This window comes from Somniosus microcephalus, chromosome 24 (assembly GCF_052327205.1).
Source record: "Somniosus microcephalus isolate GS21.2 chromosome 24, FLI_Smic_1.0, whole genome shotgun sequence".
NCBI classification, from domain to species: domain Eukaryota; kingdom Metazoa; phylum Chordata; class Chondrichthyes; order Squaliformes; family Somniosidae; genus Somniosus; species Somniosus microcephalus.
The window spans coordinates 34,463,297-34,487,285 of record NC_141010.1 but is presented as its reverse complement, the minus strand read 5'-3'; the positions used below and the strand labels follow the sequence as shown (position 1 = coordinate 34,487,285).

Below are 23,989 nucleotides of genomic sequence, written 5' to 3'. Positions count from 1 at the left end.
ACAAATTAACTGGTCATTTATCTAATTTGCTGTCTGCGTGACTGCACTGTCCACAAATTGACTGCCATGTTTGCTTACACAACTGACTACACTTCAAAAATGATTAATTGGCTTTGGGATATCCGGATACGAACTCATCACTGGTTGGCTATCGTCAAAGCTCCCGTGACACCCCATTTTAAGGCAAGTACATGAACCCTGGTGTTGTGTTTCGGACTGTCCATAGTTGCTCTTTCATTGACTTGTGTACTACAGCTGTATCACGGCTAATTCAAGGATTAGCTCATTTTTGATGGCATTTCTTCCACCAATTGACCCACTATTCTCCTCCAGGCACCCAAAGCTGTTGACACTTGCTGGAGGTGGCCAGGTTACTTAACCACCCTCCAACTCTTGGCATTGACTAGTCAAGGGCAGTAGTGTTCATCTACGTCTACTATTACAGTAGATTTTAACACCTGATCTGACACCAGAAGACATGAAAGGCGCTATACAAATGCAACTCCTTTCTTACGAATAGCTCAATTACTGAGCTATTACTTACACTCAGGCATTGTACAACATTTCAATGAATGAAACACTCCTCTTGCCAAAACTGTAGCTCAAAAGAAGTTAAATGGGGCAATGACAAAAACACTCAGCAGAACACAAAAATGTGATAAACTGTGTGGACATGCAATGAATCCAATTTATAGGTGAATGGCACAAAAATACCCAACAAAAAAGGAATACATTCCAAAGTGGGGCAAGCCTTACTTACAAATTGGAAATATGAAAATGAAACTTCACACCCAAAATAATTTCTAGTTGCATTTAATACATCCCCCCCCCTCCTCCTCCTCCGCTCTCTGCTGGCGGATTTTAAAAAGGTCTGCATTCTACAATATAAAAGAGGCACATATTGAGCAGAAAAGTACAAGCTACAATATGGGAATGTTTGCGATTGTAAGCAAGGAGATTTCTCATTCCTGGGTACTCAGCCCAGCAGGATAACTGGGAGAAAAGTGGATACATTTTTATTAAAATGATTTGCAAACTAGTTAAGACACCCAAAAAAAAAGGTGCAATCAGAAGATTCCCAATAGTGTGTGTCTTCTGCGCTTTTCCATATAAAATTACAAAATCTGTCTTTATTTATTGCTAACATGTACATTTAGCAAACTATACATTATGCAATCTTTTGCAACATTGACTGCTTTTACCAGTGATCACGTGATGCATCATGACCGGTTTAAAAGGTCAATACTTGTACAGCTAGACTGTGCAGAAAATTGCAAATGCCAGAATTACCACCAGCATTTTGAAAGGATACTCAGCTAGAAATCTAATTAGCCGGCGTACTGAGTGCTATGGGACCCGTGGAATAATCTGCCAGGTGAGGTAACCGACCAAGACGCATTGAAAATGCAGCTGGATGCTATAATGAGTGTTAGGGGAGTAGAGGGATGAGCTTCAAATGGGCAAACTGGCCTTTTCCCGACTTCTGGCAATGTACTGTGTTAATCCATTCGATTCTGAACCACCATATTTACATTTTAAACCTTATAATCTGGTTTCATTACAGGAAATCCAGTTTTCTAGTTTCAATCGCTCACCCGTTACCTTTTTAATAGACACTTGCCTCAAACTTTTAAAAGTTACCTCACAAATGACTCCGTTTTCTAATCCCCATTTCAAAAAAAAATCACAAGTTCTAGAGCAAAAGGATTAAAAGAAATTTGAACCACCAGTGGGTAAAATGAATGTAAATGTGAGTAATTCCACCCCCACACATGCTAGCTGCAACAGGACCTCCTTTCTATCCATCAAACTAGGCAGGGCAGTGGAACCGGAGGAGGCAGCTCAAATTACAAAACAAGTTGAACAAAATATGCAACTCAACAGAATAAGGGCACATGAAATTTAATGGAGGCAAGGGTAAAATACTGCACAAAAGAAAATTGGCTGACACACTTCCTCCAAGAATGAAACAGCGAAATATAAAGTTGACCCAGGAATCTTAGTATACTCAACACTGAACATATTCAAACAAACAATGTGTCAAACTAAGTGTTGAATTATAGAATACAAGTCAGAGGACATCACAATCAAGCTGTACAGTGCTCTGGTCAGACGATATCTTGAGTACCGTTTAGTTCCGGTTACTGGCATGAAGGAGTTAGTCAAGCATTGGAGACAATCCAGAGAAACCCACGAGGCTGATCCCTGCTATCAAAGTTCAAGTTACGAGAAAGGCTTGGAGAAGCCTGGGCTTTTCAGTCTTCAAAAGTCTCTGAGGTGAGATCTTAGCGGTGTAAGATAACTGTACTGCACTAGTAATCTGGAAAATTATTTTAAATTGGCAGCCTAGAACCAGAGGCCACAGATTCAAACGAATAAAAGGCAGATTTAGAAAGGATATTAAAAGCTCTTCACACAAAGTGATCAATAAACAGAATGCACTCAGTTGGAGTGGTGGGAGTGAAGTCCTGGAATAATTTAACAGTCGGACACTGCAATAGGGAAACTAAAGTTTTTTTCTGGATGGATGAAAGACAGGTTGAGTGGTCTTTCCCATCTGTAAATATCTTGTGGTCAATCTCCTTAAACTAAAAAGTGGAGAACTTTTCTAGTTCATTTTTCTGCATTCAAAACAAGACATGGTTAAAAAAATCTGGAGAGTACAAGCAAGGACCATGAAAGGCTTCTCTTTACATTATAGCAAATCACCAGATATTCATTCCTAATGTAGTCAAAAAAGCTGTGTAATTTTCTACATTTCTCTCAATGGGTTTCTCCATTCTAAAGGTCCCATTCCTAAGACCAGTCATCCAGTTACACAGAATGGGAAAGAGTAAAAAAAAAAGTTAGCAGTGCTAGCAAAGGCAGCAGAGGTCAACACCATTTTTTAAATTGATAAAATTTGGCAATTTTCTCCCTTTACTTCCTAAAGAGCTCATTCTCTGTTGTACACAGTGTGTGCGTGTGAGTGTGAGCGAGTGTGCGTGAGTGTGTGCACAAGCGAGGTGTGGTAGGAGGAGAGGGGAGAAATACAGTAAATCTATATGGCTCAGATGGGAAGAACAAATATTAAGCGTTGCCCTTGAAACCTGGCATTCTCAATCCAGCTCGTGTCACACAAATGCTTGGTTTCTAACCCGAGCTCTAATCCAAAACCCATTAGGTTGCCGATTTCTTACAAACTTCAAATTCAAGCCAGGTGCTGAAAATGACAGAATAACCAAGATATGCCGTCAGGTGTTTCTTCAAGCTTTTTGCACGAACAATTCAGAGTTCATAGATCGACATCCGCTGTACATTTAATCACCTAGGTTTTATTCAGGAAACCACAGCACCTCACTTTGAACTGGGGTGGTTTCGTTTGTTGCAAGTTCACAAAGTTAGCAAAAGGAAGCTAGATACAACCATTTTTTGAAGTTGACCAGTTTATTAGAAGTAATTAGCACTCATCTGTGGGATACTAAACCACTCGTGCTTGGCTATCAAAATGTGCCTCAGTTCCAGAATGTTAAGGGCTCTTGCACTGTAGGGTGTACAAGTCCACATTTGATACCAGTACGATACACTCGAATGGAAACTACAGATTGAGATTGTGGTGCAGTTATTATTGCAAGGTACCAGTTACAGGATGAGCCTTGCATTGTATTCCGCACAAGTCATCCTAGAACTAGGACTACTTACTGAAGTTAGTGAAAATGAAATCGCTCACTGCTGAAGAACGAAATTAAGTTTCATCATCACTACCAGTTTAAAAAGCCATTCTCAACCTTTTACATTCTAAATCCTGGTCACATTTGCTCATTTTATCTCAAGCTAGCTGGCAGCAACGTCTGAAGATGCAATTAACACTTCCAGTGTGCAATTCTGTACTTGAAGCATACTTTTATACCAAATTGTTATAAGAATTAGTTCCACCATATGCATTTGCAAAGTTGTAAAATTAATACTTCAATACACAAGATACTGTTGGTTAATTGTCACTTGTATTACTACAAGTAATACAGCCCCAAGGGAGTCGGTAATTAAAAAGTTAGAGATACTCTTATTACAGAACAAATACAAACTGGAATTAATTGATACCTCCCTCTATTTTTATTTGTCAAATTACAGATTTTTGTATTACACAGACTGGTATTTCTCACAGGCAAGCTCACTCTTTTCACTGCCAACAGTCACCGTGACTGAACACGCTCCACAAATCTGAGCATTGTGTAAGATTGTAATTACTGACATTAGTGACATCACATCACCGCCAAGGACATCAAAATATACAAGTTATTGCAAAAATCTGAACAGAATAGTGCATTACACTAGAAACCAAAAAGAAATCTCCATGCTTTCGGAACACAAAGAGGAAGAGCAATATAGGTATATTGGAAGGTGCTGTATGGACATAATGGTTTACTGATTGAATACATGGTAAAGAAAACTTACATTACAAATAGAGAGAAATCTTTTTCAAAATTCATAATTGTGATTTGGTCAAAACCACGAGCATTTAACCGCCGATTCCCATATTAAAATTAATATTTGTTACATTTTATTGGGTGGGTTGTGCACTATGTAAGTAGTTCTTTAGGCAGATTTTCACAAAAAGACGCCTAATCTATTTTTTTTTTTTTTTTTAAATCTTCTCTCCAGAATATTATACAAGATTGTAGAGTCTGAAAATGAAGGAATCACCCAAATAAAGTTGGGTCAAAATAACTGGTGCATGCATCCGCCACCGGAATTAGAAGGGAAGAGCAAAAGGTTCATATTAAAAAAGTGATTTAAGACTTAAAATTTATTTTATGGAAAAAGTGTTGGCGGATTTCCTCCAGTCTGATCGGAGTGGTGTGAAGAATCAATGCAGCGATCTGCGGCCGCTCTTGCGGTAAGTGCGAGTGGTAAAGGGGATTCCGGTCGGGGTTTTGTGAAGACATCTGCCAGTTACCAGTTTAATTACTGCAGCACTGGCTCCGACTCTGCGGACTGGTCTCCTGGAGGTCCACGCCCCTGGTTCGGCCCGAGGTTCCACCTGCGTTCTGAGGCTCATTCTTCGGCAGCTTTTTGGCTGTAAAAAAGGTTATTAAAGAAAGACGTAAATTTATCGTAGGCCTTTCTCTACTTTCACAAAAAAATTCAGTCATGCACAAACTATTGAGAAATTATAGATACAGACGACCGTAGTCATTTACTGAGAGGCTGAAACTTCAACTCGGGTACGGAAATTAAGGCCAAGGTGGTGGTCTCAAGAAATTTTAAGGCTGCAAGATAGACTCACGGCACTGGGATTTTTCTGTTTCCACCCTCGGATTGGGGAATATCTTTGGATTTCCACCTGTCTTGGAGATGCCCCCTCCCGACTCTGGCTGCACTTCTAGCCCCAGGTACAAGGCAGGTGGTCAGCTTACTGGCCTCTACCAGAAAGTCATGCCAGTCTAGGAGCAAAGATTTGCAGCAGCTGGCCAGAGGGAGTTAACCCCCCCCCCCCCCACCCCCCGAAGAAAATTTTGATAGTGCCTGTTCACTGTTGTGTTCAAAATACTCCTTTTTTGACGAGGCCCGCCCCTCCTTTAAACACTGGGCCCCAACAGGCAGCTTCTGTGTCCAGTGTTTGAAGAGAACAAATGGCAGGAAACACAGCAGAAGCATGGTTTACATACATCTACCCAGCGAGGGGGTGGGGCAGGGTGGAAGACAGAAAGCCTGGGCTATGAAGTTCAGACAAAAATGGCACAATGGTGTCGATAGGGTGGAGTAAAAGGCCTGCTCGGAGATCACTGCTAAACCTCAACACTAAAACGAGTGTGCTCTCTCATGGAATACATCAAGAGGAGTAGAGCTCAGTTTCAGGTGCCGTAGGATCTTCTACCTGATATTACATGCTTTTAGAGCACGGCATTTTCTCGATGCTAAGAATGCATCCATTACAGAAGACTGAGCTTCAGTTGGTCTTTTGCTCAAAGACTGAGCTATCCGTGGAAGATCTGAGGGGGAACTATTTTGATAGAACACTCATTTTAAGATAATCCACCCAGCTTTGAGGAAGAGCTGGAGGTCATGATGTACAGCTTTAAACTACTCAGGAGCCAAGGCTGCGTAAGTGGAACGAATTCTGCTTGGCTTACGCAGAGAGTTTGAAGGAGATTTAGGTTCTGAAGCCTTAGTGCGAATATTTGAAGAACCAGAGCTTGCGCTCATCAACATTGTTCACAGAAATAGGTGGAAATTCCATCCAGGTTCATGATTTTGGATAAGATTGAAACACTTGGCAGTTAAATTGAACATCTGGTTGCAACAAAAAAAAACCTTCCAATCTTAAATTTCTAAGTTAGTCCAACCCAGAGGCACTATGTAAACATTTTTAAAATAAGTGCATTTTTGTTTTGATCATTGGTCTTTAAGTCATAGAATAGTGCAGCGCAGAAGGAGGTCATTGGGCCCATAGAGTTGGCGCCGGCTCTTTCAAAAGAGCATTTCATGCATTGCTTTCTGCCTGAAACTGGATAGTTGTTCAGCAACCAAACAGCAGTCTGGTCAGAGGAAGAAGGGGAAAAAAAGCCAGCACCACTCTGGGTGGGGAGGAAGCAAAGAGGCAGTGTTAATCGAAGATGGTGGTGGTGGGAGGGCGAGGGGTCGAGGAAGGGCCAGTTTGAACTGAAGAGTCACAACTTGAACTGGGTTGGAGGGCAGTCGAGTGCCAAGTTCAATTCAAATCAATTGTTTGTTAAAAATCAAATTACATTTGTGTTTGAAGATAAAAGCTGCATCAACTGTGAAGCCTAAATGTTGAAAATTAACCAGAATACACCTTTAATGTAAAAAATCAAAATGTTCACAAGAACCACCTAGAAATGCACAAGTTGGCATATTTGGAAGGATGAGCAGTTTTCAATACAACTCAGCACATTTATTTACACTTGAATTTTTGATGGAAAAAAATTGTAAATTCCAAAATACTGCAAATTTACCAAATATAAAGTCAAAAATCAACATTTCCAGGGTTTTTTTTGGGGGGGGGGGGGGGGGGTTTATAAACTTTGTGCATTCAAATTTGTATTTCCCTTCAGGCTTTCATGTATTTAAGATTTTCTCTTCTTTCAATACAAGCAAAGGATGTCAAGTGTACCTAACAGCACATATTAAGAGACCATGTAACTGTGTGTTTGCAGGTTATCAGATTATAATCAGGGCAGTTCTGGGGTAGCTTTTACTAGTTTAGCATAAATGCACGATGCTGCACCACAAAAGACTTATTACTTGCAATTACAGGAAACTCTCGATTTACCGGCAGCCAAACAACTGGAAATCTCGGTTAACCGGCAAAATTCAGGAGTAGGCTCAGTTAAGTTTTTCTTCAGATTAGTGGCTGTTTCTTGATTCTTGGCGGTGTAATTGGGGGTTCCTGCACGTTGCTAAGCAACAGGGAAGCTTGGATTTGTTGCTGTGTACAGAGCTCTCATACCTTTTAACTATAACTCTCTAATCCGGACTTTGATAAACCGGCACCACGCCGGTCCCGGATAAAAAAAAAGTGTTTCCTGTAGCTTATCTAAAGAAGTGATTCAGTATTTCTCCTAAGGGACAGCAAGAGCAAGATCTTGTTAATAAAATAGAGGATGATGCAAATTCAGAAAGCGGAAAACTTCTGCAGGGATTCTGGCCAGTGATTTACCTTCAATGATTGTTGTCTCAATGTATGTGGAGGATAAATGCAGGAACATTAAGTGCATTCATTAGTTACACTTACCACCTTAAATAAATCAATGCCCAACTTTGTGCCATGAATCACCAGGGCTACAAAAGGGCTAAACTAAGCAATGTCACAGAAAAAGCAGTTCCAGAGAAGGCAACATAAATGCAATTGTCAAAAGGCAGAACCAAAAATGACAGTTGATCAGAAAAAGAACCTGGCTGTGTAAATCAAGAATAGTCACATACCTATGGCCATAAATATTTCGTTCACATTCATTGCAGTCTTTGCTGATGTCTCCATGAACAGCAAGCTGTTGTCTTCTGCATATGCTTGTGCTTCCTGCAAGACAAAGCAACCAGAATTCTAAACTGCAGCACCCAAATGTCTGGCACAGCCAACACATCTAAATACAAAACAAGTTAGGGCTGCAAGAACTACATTTTATACAACAATTGGGGGGGGGGGGGGGGGGGGGGTGGAAGAAACTGAATAATGCTTAGCAATTTTGTACAATGACTTACCTGGAATTCCACAGCTCTCTTATTTGCAAGGTCAGCCTTGTTACCAGCTAATGCAATCACTATATTTGGGCTGGCTTGTCGTTGCAGTTCTTTTACCCAGTTCTTGGCTCGTGCAAAAGTGTCCTTTAAATATAAACATTAAATTCATTATTGGAGCAGAGTTGCAGATCCCCAACAGATTTCATCCCATTGTCCAGCATACACCTCCCAGTGGCGCGTTAGGAAGTGGTCTAGTATTAGCAAAATCATACTAGTCAGTCAATTTGGACAGGAAATGGAACAGAGTCTTAAAAATGTCAATGAGCTACGCAGTTTAGCAATCTCTTGCCTTACATTGCAGGTTTTTAAACTTATCCGCTACCCAATTGCTTGAGATGTAAAGCATGTCTGGGAAACTAAAAAAGTGGTTCAACATTTGACTTTCAGGCAAAAGAAAAAAAACCATAGCCAATTTGGAAAATATTTTTATTAGCTAAAAAGACAATAAATACACAGCATTATTAAACCAGTTTCATAAAAGCTCGTAACTGAACAAATGAGCAAGATATTCAATTGCTCCGGGGCAGCACTGGAACATTTACAGACTCAGGTGCTGACAATGCTGTTGAGATCACACGGCAAGTTTTAAACAAAATATATGTTCAAAGTAAAAAGTACCAAGACTCTTAATTGCTCATGCAGAACAAGTGGGGATGGGTCATCACAACCAGATCAAAATGTCACGAGATAGCTCGAATGCATACATGTATATAGAGTCAAGTGTTTGAGTCACAACTAGAAAGTTCGCAGTAAGCGATAGTAAACACAAACCAAAAATCTTATGAAGCTTTGAAGTTAATGCTCAAGTACAAAAGACTTACAAACATCCCAGTCTGGATTCCTAGTTTGTCAATTTGAAATAGGGAGGAAATGAAGAAAAGAAAATACTTGCAAATTTGGCAACAGCTCCAAAGGAAGGTTAAATGTCAGAGGAGAAAACCATCGGATATTACAGATCTACAAACCTGGATAGTGGATGGTTCCAGGTCTGTTCACTTTTTAAAGTTTAGTAGAATTCACGGAGAAACTAACAGAATTTGTAGGCAAGACTGAAGTAATCTAGGTTATAAAACTTGATTTTCAAGAAGTATTTAATAACGTTAATGGTATGCCCATTCGTATGGCAGAATTGTCCCTTTGTTATGGAGTTGAGAATTTAGTGTTCATTGATACAGTATTAAAATATCTCTTCACCCCTCCTCAAACTTAAGACAAGTTAACCTTTTCAGGTTTACTGTGCAAATGGACACAAGATGAGTCATGCAGAAACAATTAGAAGCACACAACTAGAATATTTTAGGAAAAGTCAATTGGACAAGCAGGTTACAAAATCTGACTTAGATTCCAGCTATGGTTGAATTTGAAACCCAGCAGGCACCAACACCCACTTACCAATTCAGAGTTATTAGTTTTTTGCTGAGCTACACAAGGGTATTGTACAAAAGGAAATGACATGATTCCAGCTGGGTGAGAGTGCATGTATTGTAATGCATAAGGCATCACAAGGGACAGGCTGGATAGACCAGTAGGTCTTTTCCTGTCGGTCATTTTTGTATGTTAAAGCCTGTAAACAGTAAGCGGGTAGTAAGAGGCAGGATGGGGCCTATTAGACAAAGGGCAAGGCTAGAATACTCTGAGTACTTTGTATCGGTATTTACTAAGGAGGTGGATGCTGACAAAATATCGGTAGAAGTGGAAAAAATAGAAGCAATGAAAGGGGTGAAAACTGATAGACAGGATGTACTGGAGGGGCTGGGTATGCTTAGAGTGGACAAGTTACCTGATCCAGATGGCTTGCATCCCAGGTTGCAAAGGGAATTGGGGGAGGAGATAGCGGAAGGGCTTGCCGTAATTTTCCAATCTTCCCTAGATGCGGAGGAGGTGCCAGAGGATTGGAAAGTGGCAAATGTGACACCATTGTTCAAGGGTGTAAGGACAATCCTAGAAACTACAATTTAACATCAATGGTGGGTAAAGTTTTAGAAACAATAATCAAGGAAAAAATTAACGGGCACTTGGAGAGGTTTAAGCTAATTAAGGCGAGCCAACATTGATTTGTAAAAGGCAGATTGTGTTTGACTAATCTGACTGAATTTTTGATGAAGTACCAGAGAGGATTGATGAAGGGAATGCAATGGATATTATCGATATGGATTTTCAGAATGCGTTTGACAGAGTACCACATAGAAGGCTGGAGGATGGTAGACAGTGGTGTTCCCCAAGGGTCAGTGCTGGGGCCACTGCTTTTTTTGATATAAATGACCTGGATATTGGAATATCGAGTAGAATTTCTAAATTTGCCGATGACACCAAACTTGGGGGTGTGACAAACAGTGATGATGATGATACCCATTGACTGCAACAGGACATAGAAAGGCTAGCAGAATGGGCAGACAAGTGGCAGATAGAATTTAATACAGAGAAATGTGAGGTGATGCATTTTGGCAGAAGGAACAGAGAGGCAATATACACTTAATGGCACAATTTTAAAGAGTGCGCAGGGACAGAAGGACCTGGGAGTTAATGTACATAGGTCCCTGAAGGTGGCAGGACATATTGAGAGAGTGGTTAACAAAGCATATGGGCTCTTGGGCTTCATAAATAGAGGTATTGAGTACAAAAGTTATGCTGAACCTTTATAAAGCGCTGGTTAGGCCACAACTGGAGTACTGCGTCCAGTTCTGGTCACCACACTTTAGGAAGGATGTGAAGGCCCTTGAGAGGGTGCAGAGGAGATTTACCAGAATGGTTCCGGGGATGGGGGATCTTAGCTACAAGGACAGGTTGGAGAAGCTGGATTTATTTTCATTAAAGCAAAGGAGGTTGAGGGGTGATTTGATAGAAGTGTACAAGATTATGATGGGTTTGGATAGGCTAGACAGGGAAAGGCTGTTCCCACTAGTTGATGGTACAAGGACTAGGGGACACGGGAAAAACTTTTTTTTAAACGCAGCGAGTGATGACGACCTGGAATTCGCTGCCGACGGAAGTGGTGGAAGCAGAGACACTCAATGTTTTCAAGGGGAGACTGGATAGGCACTTGAGGGAAGTAAACTTGCAGGGCTAAGGGGATAGAGCGGGAGAATGGGACTGATTGGATTGCTCTAGAGAGCCAGCATGGACTCGATGGGCCGAATGGCCTTCTTCTGTGCCGTTATGACTATGACCCTTGGTTTCTTTGATGGACATGAAGAGTATAACAGAAGCCGTGGAAGAAATCTAAAGCAAATGCTTTCAGCCATGTTAAAATGAACAGAAAGCACTATGGCCAAAAGGTATTTGATTAGCGTCATACATCAGTGGAAATTTACAATTCCATTCAAGGATACGCAGTATGCACATCTGTGCCTGCCTCAATACACAGTGGGAGGCCACTCTTTTGGGTTGGAAAGGAAGGGGGGGAAAAAAATTTTAAAAAAATAGGGCTTTACTTACTGTGTTGGTTATATCGTAGACCACAATGGCAGCCTGTGCCCCTCTGTAGTACATTGGTGCCAAGCTATGATATCTCTCTTGCCCAGCAGTATCCCAGATCTCAAATTTAACTGTCGTATCATCCAAACAGACCGTCTGCGTTAGAAAGGCAGCTGAAAATAAAATTTGACACAGGTACTCATTTCAGGCAATGAGAAAAGGAAAATTAAAAATTCCTCTATTAGTCTGATCATTATATATGGTGCCGAGTAGGAAAAATAATCTTGCTGGTTTGGCCTCAAGCCCACAGTTACATTTAAAACAATTAATAAGCCAGTAGTGGCATGCTACTGGCCCACGCAAGTCAGGGACGGGCCAGGTTTTATTCCTGGGCTATGCGGAGCTGGATGACCTTAGCCTCAGTAGGAGTAGCGGTGCTACTCAAGAGCCAGAGGTCCCACTGATTGCTACAGAGTGACTCCTATTGAATGCAAAAAAATTGAAGCTATACACTAGTGGTCAACTCAATGAGCATCAAATGCCTGTGATTCCATCCATGTATATGTAGGTCTATGGTCTTTGGCAACAGATTGTCAAATTCAGTTTACCTACAGTTTTTTCTTTTAATCTTGTTCCATTTATTTTTCTGCAAAAACAAATCTTGGTAATTACTCAAAAGTAAACTTTTTATATCATATCCTAGGCTGTGGCTATATACCCAGCATATTTTGCCACTTCCAAAAAAAAATTAAAAGTTGAATTTTGATTCTTAGCTGCTGACGAACAATACCGAGACACCACTGCAGTCAAATTGCTGACATTTCCCCAATTCCAAAGACTAAAAAACTTAGTGCCTGTGACAAGCTGCAAGAACATTTCGACCTTATTTTAATCAAACACACGATTTCACAATTTATTGAAAGCTACAAGGTGTAATATCCTTTGCAGCTCTATAGCAAAGTAACTGAATAAAGCCCATTTTCCCAATGAACTACCATCATCGCATTTCCTTCATTTTCCAAGTTCAACGTTAATGTACTGATCTAACTACCCCAGTCAGATTAGCTACATACATCCAAGATCTTTGTTGGTTCATTTTCAACTTGAGACTCCCAAAATTCATTCAACTGGGAATTACAGCATCATTGAAATGGTTTTTAAAAAACTGTCTAAAGGAGCCCTGATTACTTCAAATGTACTCCAATTAATAAGCTCCAGTTCTTTCTAAATCTGTTTTTTTTCCCCATTATGCTGCAACATTTTATTTGGCAAAGTTCTAGGAAGTTAACCATGTACATTTTCCAGAACCGTCAAGTCCACTGGTCTGGGCCCCACTGTGCTCTATTGGGTGCGTGATTTAAGGGCACCTGCTGTTTTAAAGTTCAGTTACTCTCGTGAACTGAAGCTATAGCGCAGCTTTAGACAAGAAACTAGTCGATATACAACAGGATCTCAACTGATCAGTTTATATTCATGTTTAGGGTCTGCATAGCATGCACAGGAATAATGAAGGAGCAAAGTTCGTGAACCGTGTTTAATTCAATCTTGGCAAAAGGATGAAAAAAAAAAGTTAACAGAATCCTGGCAGCCTTGCAGGAAAACTCCAAGCTGCATAGTTGGCAATTTTGACAGAAGAAAATAAGCCATCTGGGAACACAAGTATCTTTGTTTTTCAATAATATTTAATAGTCTCATGCCAGCTATTATACATTTTGTAGAGCTTATGGGACTGAAGTGTCAGCTCTATGCAACCACGCTGAACGGAGTCAGAAAGTCATGGGTCCAAGCCTCACTCGAGAGACTTCAGAACATAATCTAGGCGGACACTTTGGTGTAGTACTGAGGGTCGAGCAGTCAGGGGTGCTATGTTTCGAACATGACGTTAAACGGAGACCCTGTCTGCTCTCAGGTTGGTGTAAAAGATTCCGTAGCACTATTTGAAGAGGAGTTCTCACAGTGTCCTGGCCAACATTTATCCCTCAACCAATAATCACGAACAGATTATCTCATTGCTGCTCATGCACAAAGTGGCTGCCAAATTTACCGACATTGGGTACATTTCAAAAAGTACTTCAGTGGCTACAAAGTGCTTGGGGAGTTCGGAGGATGTGAAAGGCACTGTCTAAATGCAAGTTTGTCCTTTTTCTTTCAAATTCCCTTCAATCCTAATTTTGGCACAATCTCTCCCAGTGTGCCTGCCTCAAGTCTGTGCTCTAAGCTTCTTCGGTTACTTTTAGTCAGTGTACCGCCATTTCATGCGTAAACTTCAAAGATCAGACTTTGCAAATTTAAATAATAGACGTGTGTTTTTGGACTCTGCTCTTTGTAAAGCTGAAGTAATCACACCCGCCAATGTACGGTTTTAACAGTACAGAAATTATATTCTCCAGTAACCGTGGCTCAGGAGAGCAGCCCCTACATTAAAACACATTCTTTAGGGCACCTGCCTTTCTAGTTCTGTGCTAAATATTATACAGCTCCAAATGCATATTTGCAGTTTGCACAAGAGAAACAAACTTGCATTACCGTTAGATTCTAAACCGAAGCTTAGGAATGACGGTACTCCAAGAAAAAGTAACAGTGGTCATTCCATGCTGGAGCTTTACAAGCTCCTGTCAAAGTAAAGTGGCTGTTTCATACTGCCTCCTGACCCGGAACTAGCACTCACCTCAAAAAAAAATTAAACTAACTGACCTCAGGCTTGTGCTTACTTACAGAAATTAGACTGTGGTTTTAAAGGGACAGGCCAGCTTAAACAGTTCTAATGTTAACCGAACATGTTGCACGTTATATGGTAGAACAGCCCATTTACAATGAGCAATGCCACAGGACATCTGCTGTTGTAACTGCTTAAATATACTGTATGGTCATTGCTAAAATTGTTATTTTTCAAAGCAAATTATCAAAATCGGATTTGATTGCTCCCACCAGTCCAGAGTTTGGTCATAATAAATCTGGCCCAGATGCTGACAAGTCCTGCCATTTCCATACTGCACATTTGTTTTCACAAACGAGAGCACTCGAGCCCATGCATTAAACTGGCAATGGAGCAGCATTTGTGAATCCGATGCTCCACTGTAAAAAAAAAAAGTCTACTGCAACCAGCCTCTTAATGGATATTCTATATATACACACACTCCTCTATTACGACATATAGGATCTGAGAGATTTGGGAACGGTACAGCTCCCTCAAGGGATTATCCAGGAAGCATCCTGCCTCATCAACTTCTTCCCCAATAACTTTCAAGTGAGTAGTAATGATGCAGCTGGAAAGTTTGTGCTGAAGCCAAATTAATAACACAATTGTGATATGCTCTGTGGTACTTTTGGTTTGTTGAATGTGTTTGCTTCATTTTGGCCATTGCTCTTGTATTAAGAGATTGTTTACACTTTATACCCTTGCTGATTCCTGTTATGACCATTGCTTGATTGGAAGATTGTAACGTTTCAATGAAATACAAGATAATACTGCCTAAATAACAGCCACTGTGCTTCAAAGTAACGTGAAGCCCTTTGAAACAAAATAAGCTATATTCAACAGAGAATGAATCAAAAGCAACTTTTGAGATGTGCATAATCTTAGATTCAGGACCGTTTGGGCTCAGAGGATATTCTGCTGATTTTCAATCCCTTAAACTCATCTGCTGAACCACTTCACTGATACTAATAGATCAATCAATCTGAATCAATGGGGATACTGGCTGGAAACTCCCCAACATAAGAACTGTATTGACAGCAGCTATGATCTAATTAACACAAAAATAAACCTGGAGTAGTTAAGTACTCAAACAGTATTGTGCTAGACACCGAATACCACCTCACATTCATCCACACTTCAATGCCCCACAACTAGAAAAAGTGGCTTAAAACCGCATTCAGCAGAAATTCAAGACCCAAGTAACTTCAGAGAAATTATACGGCATCTAATTGACTTACCAGTGAACTACTTTGCAGCCCAACTAACCAGTGAGTTGAACTAACAGTTAATCTGTCCTAGTGGTTTTGATGGAGGGAGGAATGCTGGCCAGGACACGGATATCTTCCTGCTCTTTTCAATAGTGCCATGGGACCTTTTACACAGCTCAACAGGCAGAAGGAGCCTCTGTTTAATGGTTCATCTGAAGGACAGTATCTCACTGTAACTACATCACTGCGGTCAGCCGAGAAGTCCTGGCGGGGGGGGCTTAAACTTGCAACCGTCTGACTCAGGAGAGTGCGCTACTAAATGAGCCAAGCTGATAAAACTGAACAGCAATTTTATTGATGTTTACACATCTGGATACCCAGAAAATACCAATGCTACAACATGCATCCCATCAACTTTTGTAAAACAGAGCTTTTTCCCGACGGCTCATTCATTAAGGAATGTATTACCCTTTAACACAGGAAGACCCCAGACAATTTACTTGGCCAAGACAAAATGAAACCTCAGAATACAGCTGTAGTGTTTAGTGCACTGGCCTACACAAGTTCACAATACAGAAATTCTTGCAACTTGAAACCTGCCAGATCTTGATCTATTAGTGTGTAAATTAAAACATTTCTGCACTAATTATGACATTTCCATTTTACACAATGGGAGCGAGACTAGTGTAACAATGTATTTACTGACACACTAAGCACATGCTCGCTCACTGACTTCTCCCACATGCAAGAAGCTGCTTATGCAGGTGATCTAGAAGCTATTTCCAAATGCTTCTGCGAGGTAAATTGATAATTTAAAAGGTGCATTTACACTGAAGTTCATCAATATGAAGCGATTTTAGTTTCATACCAACACTAAACCGGCAGTGCAAATTTAGTCAGGGCTGGACAACTCCAAAGCAGAGCGACACTCCCTGTAGCGGATCATTTCACACCACTTTGATTGGTGACAGCAGAAATAAAAGATTTGCATTTATATAGCGCCTTTCACATCCACTGGGCGTCCCAGAGCGCTTTACAGCCAATGAAGTACTGTTTGAACTGGAGTAATGTGGGAACGTCCCATCTTGCATGAAAATCTATAACTTGGGGAGCCAGCTTTGCCCATGCATGTATTCTGGCATGCACAGAACTGTCTCAAACAGGAGTTGTAGTTCCAGCCAAGCAGAAACCCATCAATGTAAGCAGGGTTCTGCCTGGTTGGAACCCGAATTGCAGCTACCAGTCTCGCTACATTAGTAAACCAGTCAGCTGCTGACTATTATTAAAATTGCAGAGTTGCCTCACTAACCAATTCAAAATATTACTGTCAACTTTCACTTACCTCCAATTGTGCTTTCCTGGAATTCATGAAACTGTCCTTTCACAAAGCGCAATACGAGGCTGGATTTACCCACTGCCGACTCACCCAGGAGAACCAATTTAAACTGACAGATTTTGTTTCCAGCGGCTGGTCCATTGGATCGAGCCACGCCTCCCCGACCCGCCATGGCCTAAAGTGCAGAGACTCTCAGAACTGTTCCAAGCTTCAACAGCAGAAGCAGCGCGGTGTCAAGGCGTGGACTCCAAAAGAGGCAGCTAGCACCAAATTGAGAACTGCAAAACAAACAAAATAAAAATTAAGCTTACATCACAGGTAAAACGATTGTTGCATACACTCTCAAATTGCAATACACCAGGCAGCTGCATGTACAGAAAAATAAATGTTTGAGGACAAGAACGAGACATACAAACCAAAAACTGGTCACTCGTTTCTGGGATCTTCTGCCCACTACGCTGCAAAGTAATTTGCTGAGAAATATTTTGAGGCATTAGAGTGCTAGATAAATGCAACTTTTTTTTTAAAATATAGAAGACTTTGTACTCCGGTGTAAATCTAATTTGTTACTCAATATCAATTAGGTTATTACCCCTTACCCATATTTTTGATCTAATTGATACATTAATTATTCACAACCTTGTGACAAGTGACACTGGCTAGCACCACTTCAGCTCCTTAGTTCATTCAAGGTTTTACTTCTCAAACATTGCATTTTGTTTTTAAAAACTGCACACAGTTGATGACTGGAAATCCCACTACGTCTCCAGTTGACACTATATCACGAGGGTCATAAAGTACTTCAGACTCGACAGGTTTTAGTTAAACTCTCGTTTAAACGGCACCTAAATATTCAGAATTCTCTATTAACCGGCAAAATTCTCACTCCGAAAATTATTGCCAAGTCTGAGTCTCCCGCGGTGGCCTAGTTAGTCAGTGGGGGTAGTTCTCCAAACTGCCACTACTCGGCTTCTTGGCACTGTCGGAAGTCGGAACACCTCAATACCCCTGTAACAGGAGTCGGACTCTCCCGCGCTGCCGGTAGTCTCTTCTGATCCACCATTTTACAGGGGTACTGTGCGTCTCCCACGCTGCTGGCAGTCATTGCATTGCATTACCCTCAACTGGCAATACTGTACTTAATCAAGCATCTTCCACCATCCATTTAACACAACATTCTGTAGGGGAGTACCCAATTACTGTATACTGCACATTTGATTTTTTTTATTTTTCTTTGTTAAAAATAGCCTCGGTAGATAACCTTCCCCGTCATCCGGAATTTTTGATCAACCGGCAACACACCGGTGCCGGATACCAAAGAGTTTCCTGTATTAGTCAGGGTTGGGGAAACCTGTTGAGAAATGGTGAATATGTTGCGACAGGTAGGAGTAGACGCACGACACAGTACTGCCATGACAATGAAACATGGAAAGTCCCAAGATCACCTTGGGACCGCCCAAGGGCGAGATGTAGACACTGTACATTGAAAAGAAAAGAATTGGGTTGCAGGGAAAGTAATAATCACACAGCGAGGGAGGGGGAAGAGATATATACTTTTTTAGGAGGCAGGGAAAAGGTGTTGCAAGAGGAAGTGGTTTTCGAAGAGAGCTCCAGAAGCTTAACGACTAAAGATCAGTTTCCAGTGCTGGAGCAGAAAAGGAAAGGGGTTAAGGGAACAAGTGGTTAGCTTCAAGGAGGAAATAAGCAAAGGTGGCTTTTGCAACAGAGGAGGTGCGATTCGAAGATTACAGTTGTCTCCACTGTGGAAATAAGGACCACATGCTCTTCAAAATCAAGAATCCCTCGCATTTTGAAGGCTGAGCTGTGATTCAATCAAGGGGTTTAAAATGATAAGAGATGATAGATTTGTTAGGTAAGTGTATCAAGGGATGCGTAGCAAAGGTAGGTAAATAGAGTCGAGGTAGAGAACCACCATGATCTAACTGAATGACAGAACAGGCTCAAAATGAGGCTGAATGATTGCATAGGAACAGGAATAGGCAAGAGGCTAGGATAGAAGTCAGGTAATAATCTACTGCAATTATAAAGCAGTTTCACGCTTGAACAGTAAATGTAGCGTTGCTAGCATAATAATAATAATATGGATCTCAACTGTAGAATCACGAGATAGATAAGGGTAACAGAATAAGAGACAAGAACATAAAGAACTTCACACCCAGAGGCTACACATGGGCTACTGGCAATTAAAATCTTACAAAATTAAGAAATTGATGTCCTCCCCCGCCAAACACTAAGAACACCTGAAACAGGATTCGGAGTGCAATTTGCAGAACAGATATGGAAACTTCGTGTACAGTCTTTGAACCTATATACAGTTAACTGAAATTTAATCCAGAGAAAAATCTTCCTACTTAAAGAATACACAGGACATCTTGCGTCCTAGATGTATGTAGGGACTATGATGTATATATACACATACAGGAAACTCTCGATTTACGGCACCTAAACAACCGGAAATCTGTTAACCGGCAAAATTCAGGAGTAGGTTCAGGTAAGTTTGACTTCATATTAGTGGCTGTTCCTGGATCTGTGACTGTGTAAACAGGGTTCCTGCATTTGTTGCTAAGCAACAGGGACGCTTGGTCTGTGGCCAGGGTTCCTGCACCTATTGCCAAGCAACAGGGAAGCCTGGATTTGTTGCTGTGTACGGAGCTCTCGTACCTTTTACTATACCTCTCTGTAATCCGGACTTTGATAAACCGGCAACACGCCGGTCCTGGATTTAAAAAAAAAAGTTTCCTGTAAATGAGAAATTATCCATCCAACAGTCACACAATGATTCTAATCCATTAATTTAGTTCCCCATCAACAAAAAAAATGTATGAGAAAATCACTGAGTGCATGTTGGGTAGAAGTTTTGCACGTCAACAAGCAAGCATTTCCTGTTCAGTCAGTACCATCAACAAGATTCCTTTGCGCTCCTTTACAGCTCCCCATGCAATTCATAACAAAGGCTATGACTGTACTGGACCAATTTATAGCACTCAAAACAGCAGTATACAAATGCATACCCAAATCATAGCCATTTATTTCCTCACCTCTCCTTATACAGAAAAGCACTGTACTAATCCAACGCAAACACGAGCAATCTAAAGTTGAAGCACCTAAACGTTTCTTTGCCTAATGTAGGGTTGTATCTGTCGACAGTGGCTGGATAGTACAGTACCACAGTTGCACCCAAATGTTGCTGACTGCTAATCTACTAAACGTTACCAGCTCACATGCTGCAAGGTGCGGCCATAGCACCGCCGTGTTCAGTTAAAAACAACTAATGGGAATTGAAGTTTTTTTTAAACCGATCATTTGAAATGATTTAATTTGCACTTGTGGTTGTATTTTGAAGATTGTCTTTTCAGTGCTCGGACCCAAATGGATACTTCACATGGTACTAGAACGCTAAACATTTCCTATTGTTCTTGCAGGTTGGCTTCAGAGATTTAGGAATTTCAATTATTTTAAACCCAACCTGAAGGCGGTCACCATTTTCCATAGCAATTTACGTGCTGGAAATATACCCCTTTTACAAAGGAAGAACCCCATTTAAAGTGTAATTGTAAATAGAAGTATTAAATGCGATCTGCTAAAACCATTTGAAGTCTAGAGTTGGATTCCATCCCGCAGTCATTGTTAATCTGCTCGGTCATACAGCAAAACATTTATTCAGGGATATGCAAGTGAACCATTTTAAATTCTGTGTGAGCTCAACTGTTCTGACTCTGAACAGTTTAATGGTATCCCTCGAGGTCAATTCAAATTGAAAAAGTCTATTTCAAAATGATGGAGTATAGAATTTATTTTTAAAATCACCACTCAGGAAAGAAATTAATATCCTAGCATACTAAAGCAGTACACAGTTTCTGAATCCTTTGGACAGCAGTCAGGGCCTGAAGGAGAAGATAGATTAAAATACCATTCGGTGAAGGAAGATCATTGAGAGGCTTGAACACGTGTACTCTCAGCTGGTGAGAGCTTGCTGCCTCCAATATCTCAGAATTGACATGTAGGCAAACTTTGAGCCAAGACACACAAACACAGTGCATAGGGTTAGAGCGGCTGTGGTTGAGTGGTCCCAAACTGGCAAGTTTTAAGTTGGGGGGGGGGGGGGGGAAAGAGATTAACTTCCTTTTAATTGGCTTGACATTTATAAGTGGTCCTGATGAGACTAATTAATTGTATGCGGAATCACTTTCCCTATATAAAAAGGGTACCTCTGCTGGCATGGCATCAATTAAAAGCTGTCAAAGGCCTCACTGCTGTCAGGTTATGCAGATATTTACACAGAAGCCAGTCAGCTTGACATAATGGGATCCGGTAGATTTTATTTGAACATGTTTTTAACAGCTTATCACAACTGAAAGCATTTAGAAAGGTAAGGTGGGAAAGAAAGCAATTACTGGAGATTTTTCCTCTCTATACAAAAAGGTGAAGCAGGTTTCCACCCACCCACCCCCCCCCCAGGCGAGTTCCAGCTGATTTAGATACACCAGACTTCACACTGTTAAAACAATCTTGAACGCTGGTTGCTTTTAAGCTGCACATTATAGTCTGCAAAGCTGCCTGTCCAAACAATTGAAACTCAAAATGACCAGAGTTTCTGTTTACTTAAATAGACTCTCTGGCCTTCAAGGGACAGCCCAGAATATAGTGTGTGGCCTGAAATTGCTGAAAACTAGCGTCATAGTAACAGCACATCTCCGGTGTACACCATTATTACGGAGCGAGTGACTTATGGCATTATGGACGCCATGCCATAATTTGCTCCATAGTACGTTTGGTGCAATCACAGGAATCATAGTTTACTGTTTAAATTAAGAAATAACTGTTGCCTTCATTAGGTGCCTTTTTTATTATTCAAAAGGTTCTGACGATGTCTTGGGTCACCAGTGCAAAGCAACAGAAATTATGTATCTGGTGAGATCGTATTAAACCATCATTCAAATGTGACATTTTTTGTAATTCAGATTGTTAAGCCCATGCAGAATCTGGTCATTAGTGATCATAATATAGCCATTTATGGGAGTGATTATTTTCAGTGTTCTGAGTCCCTCTGCACATGTGCCCCGTCTGGGGAGCCTGACTGCTCTTTTGTACCGCACATGCACACCCAATGGATAAGCCAATGCTGAACATATTTAGAAAGGTGCTAACAGTGAAGACACATCAAGCCGACGAGCTCCAAACTCCCGAAAGTCTTTTTGGCGGAGTTGGGAAATCAATGCTTATGCAATGCTGCTCCAGGCCCCGTGAACAAGGACGCCACACTGGCACCAGGCTTGAACGAGAACCCCACCGCAAGCTGCCGAGCCGGTTAAAATTCCCTACCAAGAGCTCAGGCTGGGGTTAGGCCCCCGTCAACCTGTCCAGCAGACAGCAAACAGGCTGTGGCCCAAGGTTTTCTCCCTCCTTCTATGCCCTTCACCTCGCACAGCCCTGGGACAGGCCCTCGAGGTTACATGGGAGCAGAGGCCACAGTGTCGTTTGCATTTAAAAATAGAAATGCTGGTTGTAGGTTTTAAGCCTCGGTATAGGCCCAAAATCCTCTGCGACAGGAACTATGAGACTGATGGGCTGAGGCGATGACTCAACCGGTGACCCTCTGGGTCTGCACTATCCCAATAACTGGGCGCCCAGGGAAAAGATGGCAGCGTCCGAACCACAGTGGGTAACAAAGAGAGTGAAGCGCTGGGCCGAGATCACCGGGATCCCCAGTAAAAAGTTCAAGTAAAGCCTGGTAGCTCAGAGCCGCCACGCCAGGATGAAGATTCCATCTCGGCATTTAATCCGCTCACTCACCGAGGACTCGGTTGGGAGCTGGGATTCTCTTCAGTGTTGGTTAAATCACGACGGACCCGGGGGAGGGAGCAATTCAAGTTTAAATCTAAAGCAGGGATCAAGTTTGTTTTACAGGTTCCCCTCAAACGGTTTGATCTTTGAGAGCCGAGGATCGAGAGGAGGGGAAGCGAGTGAGAAATAAAGTTAACGTTAAAGGGCTTCCCATTGACCTCCATTTCCTCTGTGATTTATAACCAAACTGAAGTCACTAAATGCCAGTTTATCAAAAACACACACCTCATCTACCCTTCAAATAAAAATCATAACTTGGGACAGTGAAGCTTGAGCTGATTTAATGCCTTTGGGAAGCTAACTTTTTCCATCCACCAAAAGAACAGACTCTATATTTCACTTCAATTGGACCCAACTCCGTTCTGGAAGGGGCACCCTGGGGCTCCAGTTTATAAAGCAAGTGTTTCAGTGCACTCTGCCACACCCCATGGATGCCTGTTGATCAGATGATGTGGGGGCGGTGAATGAGCTACAAAATGAATTTATCCAGAGATTTTAAACACAAATCCCATCTGTTTGGATTGGAGGATCTTCACAAAGCTAACTATACTTACACATTCTGTATTAACAGAAAACACTGGGAAAAAAAAACTCAGCAGGCCAGGCAACATCCGTGGAGAGAGAAACAGAGGCAACGTTAAAGGTCGAAACCTTTCTTCAGAGCTGAGAAAAAAAAGCAGGAAATGAAACCGATTGAAAAGCAGGCGTGGGGGCTGGGATGAAAGAACAAAAAGGGAAGTACTGAGAGAGGTGAAGAGACATTAAGAGATATTCAAGGTGAGACGAGATGGTAATAGGACAGGTAAGAGACAAAGGATGGCTCTAGATGAAGTGTGAAATGCGCTGGCAGAGTGAGAGACAGCTGCCATGTGGGAGAGAGAAAAGGAAAAGGCACAAACCAAAAGTTTGGATAAAAAAATATAAAAATATGATAGGGGCCGAGGTTATGATCTGAAATTGTTGAACTCTATGTTGAGTCCGGAAGGCTGTAAAGTGCCTAATCGGAAGATGAGGTGCTGTTCCTCAAGCTTATGCTGAGCTTCCGTGGAGCAATGCAAGAGGCCGTGGACGGTGAGGTCCGAGTGGGAATGGAGCGGTGAATTGAAAATGCCAGGCGACTGGAAGCTCGGGGTCACCCTTACAGACTGAACGGAGGTGTTCTGCAAAGCGGTCACCCAATCTGCGTTTGGTCTCCCCAATGTAGAGACCACATCGTGAGCAGCGAAT

At 41.5% G+C, this 23,989-nt stretch overlaps 1 protein-coding gene across 3 annotated transcripts in view; it reads right to left on the bottom strand.

Moving 5' to 3' along the window:
• Window positions 1–3,407: 3,407 nt before the first annotated feature.
• The window catches only part of LOC147101213 (ras-related protein Rab-5C), a 39,103-nt gene continuing 18,521 nt past the window's right edge, over window positions 3,408–23,989 (bottom strand). For all 3 annotated transcript variants that reach the window (XM_085966465.1, XM_085966464.1, XM_085966467.1), the window contains 5 exons: window positions 16,904–17,175; window positions 11,677–11,828; window positions 8,203–8,325; window positions 7,927–8,020; window positions 3,408–5,056 (listed from right to left, as the gene is read on the bottom strand). In XM_085966465.1, coding sequence (XP_085822591.1) covers window positions 4,941–5,056; window positions 7,927–8,020; window positions 8,203–8,325; window positions 11,677–11,828; window positions 16,904–17,069 — 651 coding nt within the window. In that variant the 5' untranslated portion in view covers window positions 17,070–17,175 and the 3' untranslated portion in view covers window positions 3,408–4,940. The remainder of the gene's footprint in view (window positions 5,057–7,926; window positions 8,021–8,202; window positions 8,326–11,676; window positions 11,829–16,903; window positions 17,176–23,989) is intronic.